Here is a 13243-nt window from a genome sequence, read left to right on the forward strand (position 1 = left end):
GCTGTAAACAAAGAATGCTTTCAGAAATATAAATAATGATTATTGTTATCAATTTACAAAATGCAAAGTGAGCGAACAAAAGAAAAATCTAAATCAAATCAATATTTGGTGTTACTACCTTTTGCCTTCAAACCAGCATCAATTCTTATAGGTACACTTGCACAAAGTCAGGGATTTTGTAGGATTATAGTCAGGTGTATGATCAACCAATTATACCAAACAGGTGCTAATGATCATCAATGTCACACGTAGGTTGAAACACAGTCATTAACTGGAACAGAAACAGCTGTGCAGGAGGCTTAAAACTGGGTGAGGAACAGCCAAACTCTGCTACCAAGGTGTGGTTGTGGAAGACAATTTCATGTCATGGCAAGACTGAGCACAGCAACAAGACGCAAGGTAGTTATACTGCATCAGCAAGGTCGACACGATACGTTAGCGCATCCGCCATATTGCAACTGGCCATTTAAACTAATACAGTAATCCCTCCTCCATCGCGGGGGTTGCGTTCCAGAGCCACCCGTGAAATAAGAAAATCTGCGAAGTAGAAACCATATGTTTATATGGTTATTTTTATATTGTCATGCTTGGGTCACAGATTTGCGCAGAAACACAGGAGGTTGTAGAGAGACAGGAACGTTATTCAAACACTGCAAACAAACATTTGTCTCTTTTTCAAAAGTTTAAACTGTGCTCCATGACAAGACAGAGATGACAGTTCTGTCTCACAATTAAAAGAATGCAAACATATCTTCCTCTTCAAAGGAGTGCGTGTCAGGAGCACAGGCTGTCAGAAACAGAGAGCAAAGCAAACAAATCAATAGGGCTGTTTGGCTTAAGTATGCGAAGCACCACGGCACAAAGCTGTTGAAGGCGGCAGCTCACACCCCCTCCGTCAGGAGCAGGGAGAGAGAGAGAGAGAGAGAGACAGATAAAAACAAAGAGTGAAAAATCAATACGTGCCCTTTGAGCTTTTATGTATGTGAAGCACCGTGCAGCATGTCGCTTCACTAAGCAGCTGCACACAGAAGGTAGCAACGTGAAGATAATCTTTCAGCATTTTTACACGAGCGTCCGTATCGTCTAGGTGTGCGAACAGCCCCCCTGCTCACACCCCCTACGTCAGGATCAGAGAAAGTCAGCACAAGAGACACAGAGAAAAGTAAGTTGGGTAGCTTCTCAGCCATCTGCCAATAGCGTCCCTTGTATGAAATCAACTGGGCAAACCAACTGAGGAAGCATGTACCAGAAATTAAAATACCCATTGTCCTCAGAAATCCGCGAACCAGCAAAAAATCCGCGATATATATTTAAATATGCTTACATATAAAATCTGCGATAGAGTGAAGCCGCGAAAGGCGAAGCGTGATATAGCGAGGGATCACTGTACAGGTAGACGTGGAAACCGGGTTTTCTGATGAAAAAACAACAATGTTTAAAACAGTATCGTTTAAACACAACAGATTTTGGCGAATCATTTAAATGCAATTATTTATATCCATTTATACACTAATAATGGTTATTATTAAATAATAATTATTATTATTGTTATTATTATTATTAATTCCTCCCATATAAGTAACATTTCTCGGACTGCCTTTTTCCATCTCCGAAACATTTCTAGACTTTGTCTTGTTCTTATGCAACACAGTACTGAAGTATTGGTTAATGCCTTAGTCACCTCACGTATAGATTACTGTAATGCTATTCTATTTGGCATCCCACAAAAACTTATCCATCACTTACAACTTCTTCAAAATTCTGCTGCCAGGATAATAACCTGTTCTAAATCCACTGAACATATTATACCTATTCTCTCTCAACTTCACTGGCTCCATGTTAACTACAGAATACAATACAAAAATACTGCTCTTAACATTTAAAGCCCTCCACAACCTCACTGATCTCCTACAGACTTACACTCCTCTCGTTCACTCAGATCCTCCTCTGCAGCTCAACTTTCTTTACCACACATTAAACTCTGTTCTATAGGAGCTCAAGTGTCTCTCATAGTGCTCCTCAACTCTGGAGTTCTCTTCCCTCTCATATATGTCAACTCGATTCAAGAACACATTTTAAAACTACCATCAAAACTTATCTTTTCAAACTGACATACCAATTGTGAATTTTGCACTGCTACTGATAGTTATGTTTGTTTGTCTTTCTTTTAACAGTGAAATAATACACTCAATGACAAAAATAAACAATTTTATTGTATACAAATTGACTTAATAATTTCTGAAAACGCTTCACTCATTCCTCTCTCAATCTCTCTCTCTCTCTCTCTCTCTCACAAACACACACACACAATGTGGTTACTTAAATATATACAGGATAGGATCTAAAATCCATGAAACAGAACTGTCTTACATAGCTTTTTCCGTGTGTTGCCACTCTGTAATTTGAGAGTATTCAGTTTGGCAATATGGTGCAGCTTTAGTTTGTGGAAGACAGACACAACTAAAGACATGAACATAAAATGATGGTTGTCAATTTCAAACTGTGTTTCCTCAATGTGCAAACCATATTGCGCCTCACTGCAACTGCCACCCCCGGGCACCTGTCTCACAAAGCAACTAGGCAGCCAGCCCACCGTGCATTCCTGCTGGCCATCGAGCAGGAATGTGACTGATGGCCCTGTGTAGCCGCTACTGCTGCAAACTGCAAACAGGCGCTGACAGCAGGCACAACAGGCAGCAACAGATGTTTTATGTTGATTTATGGGTGAAACCATTACTTTGTATACTTTTCAGAAAACTGAGTTTTTTGGAAAAAATATTAGCCGTCAAAGAGTTGCTACTGAACATAGACTGTTTATGCTGCTCCCTGATAAAAGAAAATGTTTCTGATGGTAACTGTTCAGATAAAAAAGAAAACAGATTTAGAAATTTTTACTTGCTGTTGCTCGTAAGGTGCCTATTATAATGTTGTGATCGTGGCTCTGGACTCTGAGGGTAACTTGTTTTTCTATAAAAAAAACTAGGTGAAACGTTAATGCCCTGGCAGTAGCAAATAGCTTTGGTATTTGATTTGATTACGTTAATGTTTAAGTTCAGATTTACAAGAAGTATTTTAACTGCTACTTTAACTGCATTAAAGGAAATAATGCTGTTAAAAAGCACCTTATTTATTTAAAGTGTTTGCAAACCAAATACACGTAATACACTACTTTGAGTTCATTATTGAATTTTGCACATAACAGTGTGATTGTCAATCATGCAATTAATTGTGATTAAAAATTTTAATTGCTGCCCAGCACTTAGGTCTTAGGTCAGTTCGCAATCTGATTATTTGGGTGGTCACCTATCAGGTAATGTTTGTGGTTGGTCTGCCAGTCGGCAAACATCTGCCATGCCCCCTCAGTTGCATAAAGCAGATCGTAGGCATGTTATATATTACCTGCCAAATAATACAAAGAGTACACGTCACGTGTTTCTCTGTAATTGGGGCTCATCAGGTATGCTCTTTGTATTAGGTGCCTATGGTCTGATTGTGAACAGACATGAATGTAATACTCCGATCTTCACCCTGTCAAGTAAGCGCAATGGCACAATGACTAGGCTTTGCCTCAGGCGCTGACGTTCGAGATTCCATCCCCGGAAAGGGAAAGCACAAGGTGCATATACTGTACCTGATGAGCCCCAGTTAGGGTGAAACATGTATTGTTTGGCAGGAAGTATATATACTGTATTTGTGTGTGTATACATAAAATAAAAACTATTCAAAAGATATTAGTATATGAATAGTACTATGTACACATTTTTTAGGAGCTGTGTTTGACTAGTTTTAGGGTTTTCCATTATCATTTTTGTTTAGCTTGCACATTACTTGCTGACATATGTTCAGGTTAGATCAACTGTTGATTTTAAATAAACGAGTGTGGATCCTTGTATGCCCTGAAATATAACTGGCCGCTTATCCTTTATTGACCATGCCATGTACCCAGTACTGAAAAGATAGGCTCCATATCTCTGCAATCCTGATTAAACAGGTGGGTTAAGAAAATGAGTGGGTGGTTATTTTCACTGAGTTTTTTGATGCTTAATTTAGAGATATATACTGTATGTTATGTTTACTAGTGTAAACTGACCTGGTGCTAGTGGATGTTAATGTTTGCATTAGTGTGTCCTATGATGGACAAGTATCTCATCTCTTTCAGGGTTTGTTACAACTTTTTACTGGACTCTTCCTTCCAACTAAGTGGATTAAAATTGGATGGATGCTGAAGACTTTTTAAATATTTATTCTTGGTTTTATTTTTGTTATTTTGCATTTAATCAATTTATAATTTCAGAATTTTAACCTTAATGTTTGCAAGTACAGTCTGTCATTACTCCCCATTTTTTATTAGAGGTTTTAAAGAAGTCGTCGATGTCTTGATGCTGCACTTTATGAAGTGTAGTCAGCTGCTGCCAGGATCTCCTGTTCCAAAGCAGTCTCCATGCTTGAGCTTTGGGGATTGCCAAGTTTTTCCACTGCCGGGTTGCACTTTTGTCATCACAACTCCACCCCTTTGAAATGTCTGTTTGCTGAGTATTCAGCAAATCTTTAGAGACGAGTCACATCTCTGGAGCAAAGCAAAAGAATAATTTCCGCAGCATGTTTACATGTTTCAATGGAATCACAAAACACAGCCAGCTTGTTTTAAATTTTCTGCCAGTTTTGTCAATTGTTTTATTTAGTGTTTATGTGAGTGGGTGGGGATTGTGCTTAGTGACATTTGGACATATGGCACCAAGAGATATTAATTCTGTCAGAGCCTGAGGCTTCACTTTTCTCTTGATCTCAGCCTGGGGACTTTCCTCATTTTATGATTCTCAGTGTAAGGTAAGCACATCAGATTTAAGTATAGTATAAGTCATTTTAATAATTCAGGCCAGGAACAGAGGAAACACAAATATAAAGTTAGTGGGTGTGTACCTTTTTTATAATTTATAGTTATTTCTGTGGAAATAAAAGATTTCAAACAACAAAACCTTCCTGAAGCAGTTTTATGTTTTAATAAAACTCAGTTTTGAAGTCGGGCTGAATACAATGTCACATTTGCTATGAGCTTGTCTGACACTGTTAAGCAGGCATGAAATGAGCTTGTGTGAGCTGCTGTGAACACTCTTTCCTTGCTTTTTTCCCCATCTGTATTATTTGGATTTCATCAGTCTCCAATTTTTTTTGAGGAACTTTTGAATGTTTGTAAAGATTCTTGCTTGTTGCGATTTGTAGGCTAATGTTTTTAGATGTCTAGGGCTTCTTAATCCTTGCCAAATTTTAGATATGATTACTTTGTCTTTAATTGTTTTATTTGCATGTCTGACCAACATACATCAGGTGTGAGTTTGTGGACCTTTCAGTTTGAGTGAAACTTGGTTTATTTACTAGCATTGTGAAATTCCTGGAGTCTATTCAGTTTAAGCAAAATTCCTCTCTTAGACCTTGCCCTACAAAGGTAATGAGCTTGCATTTTTGCACACATTTGTGGCCCAGCTTGTTTCATTCTTCCATTTCATTATATGCATAAATAAATGGTCTTATTACCACAATTATTGCTTTATATAGGGGGAAGCCATGTGCTGGATGCAGACGATAATTCTTTTGTTGCTTTCTTTACAACTCAGTATAACCTTAACAGATAAATAACTTATTCAATGTAAGAAGTCATGTAAGTAGAAACTACAGAAGATCAAATTAATTATTTTTAAAGTTTGCTTCTTTTTATTAATTTAGTCAAGCTCTATAATAAATTTCTAAAATATATAAGGTCAAAACTGCACCTTTATTTTTATTTATTTATTTTCTTTTTCTCTCTCAGTGTTGTGGAGGTGGGTGTCTAGCCTGGTAGCTTTAGGCATAAGTCCATCACAGGGCACATTTTGATAATTATGATAACTCAAACAGAGCCAAATTAAAGACACTGATCAGCCTATCATACACATCTCTGAAATTAGGGAGTAAATCAGGGGTGCTCAAAGAAACAATATTGCAGGCACAAGGAGACATGAAAATGTTTCGCAAACAAAGTTTAGGCCACTACTGTAGAGTCTAGAACTCTGGATTTATGAGGTAGCATTTACAGGCATTGCATCACAGTATCACCATTGTAAATATGCGTATCACAAACACTGTGATAAAACAGGAATATAACCCAATATAATTTCTGGTACTATATTTAGTATTATGGTGTTTTAATACTTCAGTTTATGCTTATTTTTGACATTTTTGTCTGTCTCAGTTCAGACAATTAGAAAACCTGATCAATACAAGTTAATTGCCTAATGGTGTTCAGTATGAAAGACACTATATTCTTTAAATTATCTTATTAATTACATTATTCTTTATATTTGCCATCTTCCACTTCTTGTTTTCATACGCTTTATGTCTCCCGTCCCAGTGGTACGTTTGCTTCATTTCAAATGAAATGAAAAGCCTTGAATTTAAATACCAACTTTTTCTGTGAGTAATTTCCTTCCCTCTCTTTGATGCTTGTTTCTTATGTCCATGGCATATGGTCATGCTCATCCCTTACACTCATATGTACTTGGTTTTGTGGTGTCACATTGGCAAGATCTAGATCTCAAACATTTTTACATCTTTGTAATATTCAATTTTTTTCTATATCTGTTACTAATGTCTAATAATGGATTGAAGTCAGACCAGACTTTCTTCATTTGAATATAGAGGCCTTTGTAAACCAAACCATTTGACATCCCTGCAAAATAAAACTCATTTCACTTGATCATGCATCTTATGCGATCCTGTCATTGTCTTCACTGAATCAGCATTCGTTGCTCTGTGGTTGATCATTCAGCGTGAATCTTGTAATAGTAATACATCCATGATACCCTGTGCTTTTTTAAAAGTGAATTATTCACTAATGCTCGTCTTTCTCTTCTTTGTGCAGGATCCTGGTTACTGGCTGCATGTTCATCGTCTGGAACACAGTGATGGAGGCATCCTAGACCTGGATGATGTTCTGTGTGATGTGGTGGATGATAAAGATAGGGTGAGTACTTGAAACGTTTGGAAAAAAGAAACAAGTGATTGCTTATTGCAGGCATACCAATAATGCTTGCCACATTTGCTGTGACTTGGCCCACTGTACTTGACATTGTTGTCTTGATCATTTGTTAGTGCTTGGTTTTTAAGTTTTGGCTTTTCAAAATGCTGTTTTTATTCCATTTATGGCCAATTGCTCCATGTTCTCACAAATAGTTGTTTTTAAAAACCTTATTTAATGGTGTATATGTATTTTTAAATATACTGTATTTTTGTATGGCTACTGAACTCTAGTCATCTAAACAGAAACATGCTGTAAATTAATGGCATTTTGGGATAATGAGACTCGGTAGTCATTGCAGGGTTTAGCTGACCAGCTGCTTCCCATGTCGTCTTGTCTACACCCACCTTATATCACTTATGTGATATGAATGGAAGTGGTGTTCCCACTTTTGGTACTTGGGAGACCCCTTGTGGACTCAGATGTTACTAGGCTATAATTTAGTTTTCATATTATGGTTACACAAAGAATAAATGACATGAGCAAGGGTGGGTGCATCTTTGAAGAGTATCAGAATCTAGTGTAAAAACGTGACTGTATATGATTTAGAGAAACATATGGATTAGTCTAAAACAAGAATGGGGTAGAGGATTGATTTTTCTTAACATTTAAATTGACCATTTCCTATCACTTTACCCATCAATAGGACTGGCAACACCGGTGTTGAAGAATTTTCATTTCAGTTTAAGCTTTTCTTATATGGTGTTGACTTAGTTTCAGGTTTCATGCTATACTTAGGTAGTTTGCATTTATAACAAATGAGAAATGCTGAAGTTTAAGCCTGCCATTTTCTTTTAGTTTTTTAAACCAGTTAGGCCTAAATATGAGTTTGAAAACAGAGCAACTTTCATAGTTACTGCAGCCTTTGACAGATTATGATTTGTGGTAGGCGCTGCTGTTCACATTAATCTCCTAAAAATAATCCATAATCTGGAATTTGGTGCTATTGGCTATTGTGTGCTTGCATGTGTATTTTGTTTTCTGTTTACATGTTTAGACAACGTATTACTCCAACAGAGATGGCTTGGGCTTCTTTGGAGTGTTTGAAGTGTTGATTGGCAGACCTGACTTATTCCAGCTGCTGTTAGCAATAGCTTCTCTTTGACATAACATTTTTAATAGGTATACTTTACTTCTTCTGTGCTCTTGCTTTTTTTCTGTCCCACGAAATTTAGGTGTTTCTTTTTCATGTTTTGTTTTTATGGTTGAAATAACAAAATAAGATTATAATCCCCTTTACTGTCTGACAGATGGTGCCACAGCATCATAGCCCAAATGAGTGGTTTTTCCCCCCAAATAGTTTGTGTCATGAGTAGTTCTGGCTCCCTCATCGCCTGACTGTTGTTTTTTTTTGTTTTGTTTTGTTAATGTTATACTTTTTGCATGTAGCTCTTCATTGCTGTATGCTGTTTCATATTTGTTTATACTTTGTGTGGTAAACCATCCCCCGGACACAGACAGACAGACATCAGAATGTCCAAAATACACACGTTTATTTTAAATAATCTACACCACAATGCCTTAATTAACCAAACCAAATTAACATAATTTTCTGCCTTCTTCCAAAAAGCAGAATCTACTTGATTTCATTATCAGAATTTTGTAGAACTTGGGATAAAAATTTTACTGTTAAGGTGTTTTACACACTGGTCTTACTATACACGTCATGATAAACATAATGACTAATTATACCACCATGCTGATCTTGGCATGGGTGATTTTTGAGTTTGTGTTTCCACTCATGACCATTTCTAGATGTTTCCATTCTTTGTGAGTATAAAAGCCGTTAACTGGGGGCAGTTTAATGGTCTTCGCGTCCTTCAGTAACTAATAAATGAATTGACTCAAAAACAGTGCAGTTTATGTCTAAAGTGACACTATGACAAGAAGTGGGAGTGTGCATAACAGGGCCCTGGAAGATACTTGTTCAGACTTGATGGTAATGCTGACAGGTTTTTCATCTTGTTTCTCTTTGCACAGCCATTGTGTAATTAAAAAGCTTGATGTAACGTTTAGCTTGTAATGAGGTTCCTTACTGTAGTAACTTGTCTACTGAGAAAATTTAGTTACACTTTTTAAACCTGCAGCAAACTCATTTATGGAGCTGAACTAAAATACGTTGGAGTTCTGCTGCACTTCTGAACTGCCTTTCTTGCTAAACAAACACCACTTCCTCTTCTTAACAGCCCTGCTTTATAAACCAACACCACCTCCTCCTTGTCTGAACTGCCTTACTTGATAAACCAACACAACCTCCTCCTCCTTCTCCACCTAGTCTTTTAATGAGAGTTTTGTGTGCATTATCCATCCATATGACTTATCAAACATTAAGCTCTAATTAACAGGAAAGCCACTGAAGAGTCTCGTTGGTAAAGTGATCACAATTGTTCAAGTCAAGTCTAGTGGCTTTATGTCATACTGTCCATATCCAGTATTGAAGTACTGTATATAGTGACATGACAAGGGACTGTGGTGCAACATTTACATAAACACAGGGCAAGTGCTAGACAAGTAAAGAAATGTAATATACCATAATAGGTAGATAAATAAATAGATAATGGATAAAAGAATAAGTAGTAATAATTTGAAATAGGTCATAATAAATAATAGCAACAACAACAACAACTAATAGTAATACTAACAGTTGAAACAAATGCTTTGCTTATAAGTTAACTACTAGCAGCCAATCCGAGTGCAGTTTTGCAGCAGAGAGGCAGGACAGCTAAAGGGTAGAATGCGTTTCATAATCTGGCAGAACTGGTCCAGATGTAACAGTACCTTCTGTTACATGGAAGTGGGACAATAGACTCTGGCAGTGATGGGAACGATTATGCTGTAGGCTTTGTGGATGCAGCCCCTAATGAAGAGGTCTTTAATAGTGGGCAAAAATGATCCCAATGATCTTTTCTGCTGTGTGCAGAAGGACCTAGTAGAGGTTCTTCAAGTATGGTCTGCAAGGTGACTATCATCATATATCTGAGCAAGTAACATGCAAATCACTCAGATATGTTGGTTTATTATATACTTGGTTATTGTAATGGAACAATTATTATAAAAGTAAAGTTGAATAAATCGGACTCTGCAGCTGCATGAATTAAAAAAAAAATTGTGTATGTGTTCAGGTAAAGTACCACTTCCGGTTAATGGATTTGGTCCAAAAGTTAATAACGATCTACAATTTTGGTGTAATAACCACATGCCAAATTTCATCCATCTACCTCTTTGCATTTTTGAGTTATTGTGTTTACACACACAGTCGCACACACACACACACACAGATAATTCCAAAAAATTGTATTTTCGGACTCGGGGAGGTCTAAAGCATCAAATCATCTAAATCTCGATGTCGAATTTTTTCATGATTATTATGCTATCTCTATACTTCATATACGAGGAAGTAAAAATGATTTCTCCTGAATTACTGTCAACAAAAAGCAGTACCTGAGAAATAAACTGAAACATTACTCACTCGTGATTTTTCTGTCTATACGGTAAAGATTTTGTTGACCAGCACATTCTGATTTCAGGCATTTGAGTTACATCTTGATATACAAGAAGTGCATAGAAAGGTGGCACAGTAAATCGCTTTCTATTTTACACGCTTTACGCACCTGCATTCAGCTTGCTCTGTCACACTCCGTCAACAGTCGCTGTTCACTGGATGAATATATGTGCCGGTTCGTGGTGGATGACTTTCTGTTTTAGAGTTAAAAGTTACAAGGGTTAAAGACTAACGGCAAGAATATTCATTCAAAAATGAAAACTAAAATAATTTTAGTAAATTATTTTTTTTTATTTCAGTTAGTCTTTCCAGCTACTTTAATAGTTTCATTTAGTTTTAGTTTTTCATTTCAGTTTTGTTAGTTATTTTATTTCAGTTTACGAAAATGTTTTTTTAATAATGGTTTCAGTTTTGATTTTAGTTTTTGTAAACTATAATAACCTTGGATCACATCCATATCAAGCAAACGTCATCTGTCTAGTAACAATGCATAATTAAAGTTCAGGTATATATTAGACTGTTCTCTAACATTAGGTACACATAGTTGATGTGTTGCATGCATAATATATGGGTGAGTATAAAGACCTCAGTGACCTTAAAAAGGGCCAAATTGTTAAGTCAGATGACTGGGTCAGGCCATCCCTGAAACAGCAAAGCTTGTGGGGCGCTCACAGGCAGCTCACAGTCAGCTGTGAGAACCTCCTGGCAGTGATCCGAGGTGGGAAAAACCACAAATTGCTGGCAAGGTTTTTCAAAGTCAAAACTCATTGATGTGAGAGGTCAATGAAGAGGTCCTGTCTGATATCATTCAACACACACACATCACAGATAATATTAATGATGGTTATGGAAATAATGTCATGCAAAACACTGTGATTTGTATTGGAGCCGAAGGATCTGCTGCTAAAGTCTTGGTGCTAGATACCACAACACACCTTCAGAAGTCTTGCAGAGTTCAAGCCTTGAGAGGTTGGAACTGTTTTGGTGGCACACAGAAGAGCAACAGCATGTAAAGCAAGTGTTCATAGTGTTGTTGACTACTACCAGAGGAATTATTAAAAAGTGCATGCGTATATATCTGGTAAATGAATTAGAAATTGCATTAATAAAAGGCAGCAGACCCATTTGCCAAAGGATGAGGCGGGAGCAGGATGACTGAGGGGTCAAGCAGCCAGTTGAACTGCTAGGACTTTTAATATGCATCAGTAGGATATTTTTGAAATATTTCTTATGTGTTAGTCCTAATCATAATTATGGTACATTTTTTTTCCTTTATTTGTAAAATCCTTTTTCATGTAGCCTTTTGGATTATGAGTTTCATGTACTGTACCACTCTTGATAAATATACAATGTGTGTTTTTCTGTACTTTATATACATATAGTATAAGCATACAGTTGCCAACCCCTTTAATATGGAAATGATTAAGTCTAATGTCTAAAGACCATACTGATTCATTCCTGGATGCAGTGAGGCTTGATTTTATTTACAGAATAAATCAGAAAAATTGACATAAATTACACACTTGGAGAATTCTGCAAAAATATTAAACATATTTACTTTGTCATACTTCATTAAGCAAAGCCTGCTTAACTTTCTGACCAAAAATCTCTATTCCTAAATATTCCCATAAAATATGTCCCCACCAAAGTTAGATACATTCCACTTAGCACCCAGATACTAGAAATACCCCTACATTATGAGGTTACAAGGAACAGTAACATCTATAGACTCTCCAGTACATTATACTCTGAATAATGGTATAATTTTCCTAATGATCCCCAATTCTAGTTGTATGTACTATTGAAAGTAAGGGCTGTATTGGCATTTTCTCTTACTAGGTACAAAAATTGTCCATTTAATGGGACACCATTTTGATGCAATTATGTTTGCTGTTTGCACTGGGTGCACATTAATGGTTACTTTCCCAACAACCAGGAACAGCACACCGATTTCTTCTTTCAGGGATGGAGTTCACTGACAGGATTAGCTGGGCTTAACATGCACAGGTTCACAGGCTCATTGCCTCATCCTTCATGAGGGTGTTTCTTGCCTTGTATACTTAGATTACATCTAGATTTCCTTAACACACATCCTGTTATGCTTTGGTTTATATCTTTCAAAATAAATTTGTATTGACTACAAATGAGAAATAAGAGGTGATAATAAAATGTTCCAAGGTGTAACAGGATTCACTTAACACTAAGACATTTTAGCCTTCTTACATCATGTAGCCTGTCCCTCTGTCATGACCATTCATCAGAGAACTAGGAGGGAGAGATGTTGTACATACATTAATACATTGTCAGGCCCATTTAATTCAGTGTAGGATTGGATATTGTAGTGCATATTTATATAAAAAGAGTGCAAGGCAAGAAACTGGACAGAGTTCTCCCACAGTGACACAGGGGCCAGTATAGAATTTGCAGTCCACCTACCATACACATCTTTGGGGATGTAGAAAATAACTGTAATAATCAGACAAAAAACATATAGACATGTAGAGAACTCTACACAGGAGTAAGACAAGAAAGCTAAATCCATGAAGCAACAGCAGCACTAAACAAGTAATTTTCATTTTAATTTGTTAGGTAACACAGGTACCAAAAAAACCCTACTATTGTTTGAAGCCCTGTCATCCTAATGATAGTCATTACTGAATGCTTTTTAATTAAGAAAGATAATGTCTGGC

The 13243-nt window shown here is 36.7% G+C and overlaps 1 protein-coding gene across 6 annotated transcripts in view; it reads left to right on the forward strand.

Moving 5' to 3' along the window:
- The window catches only part of pard3aa (par-3 family cell polarity regulator alpha, a), a 971084-nt gene that overhangs the window by 145742 nt on the left and 812099 nt on the right, over positions 1-13243 (forward strand). For all 6 annotated transcript variants that reach the window (XM_028804116.2, XM_028804120.2, XM_051929054.1 and 3 more), the window contains exon 2: positions 6896-6997. In XM_028804116.2, coding sequence (XP_028659949.1) covers positions 6896-6997 — 102 coding nt within the window. The remainder of the gene's footprint in view (positions 1-6895; positions 6998-13243) is intronic.

Source organism: Erpetoichthys calabaricus, chromosome 6, assembly GCF_900747795.2.
Source record: "Erpetoichthys calabaricus chromosome 6, fErpCal1.3, whole genome shotgun sequence".
NCBI lineage: Eukaryota > Metazoa > Chordata > Cladistia > Polypteriformes > Polypteridae > Erpetoichthys > Erpetoichthys calabaricus.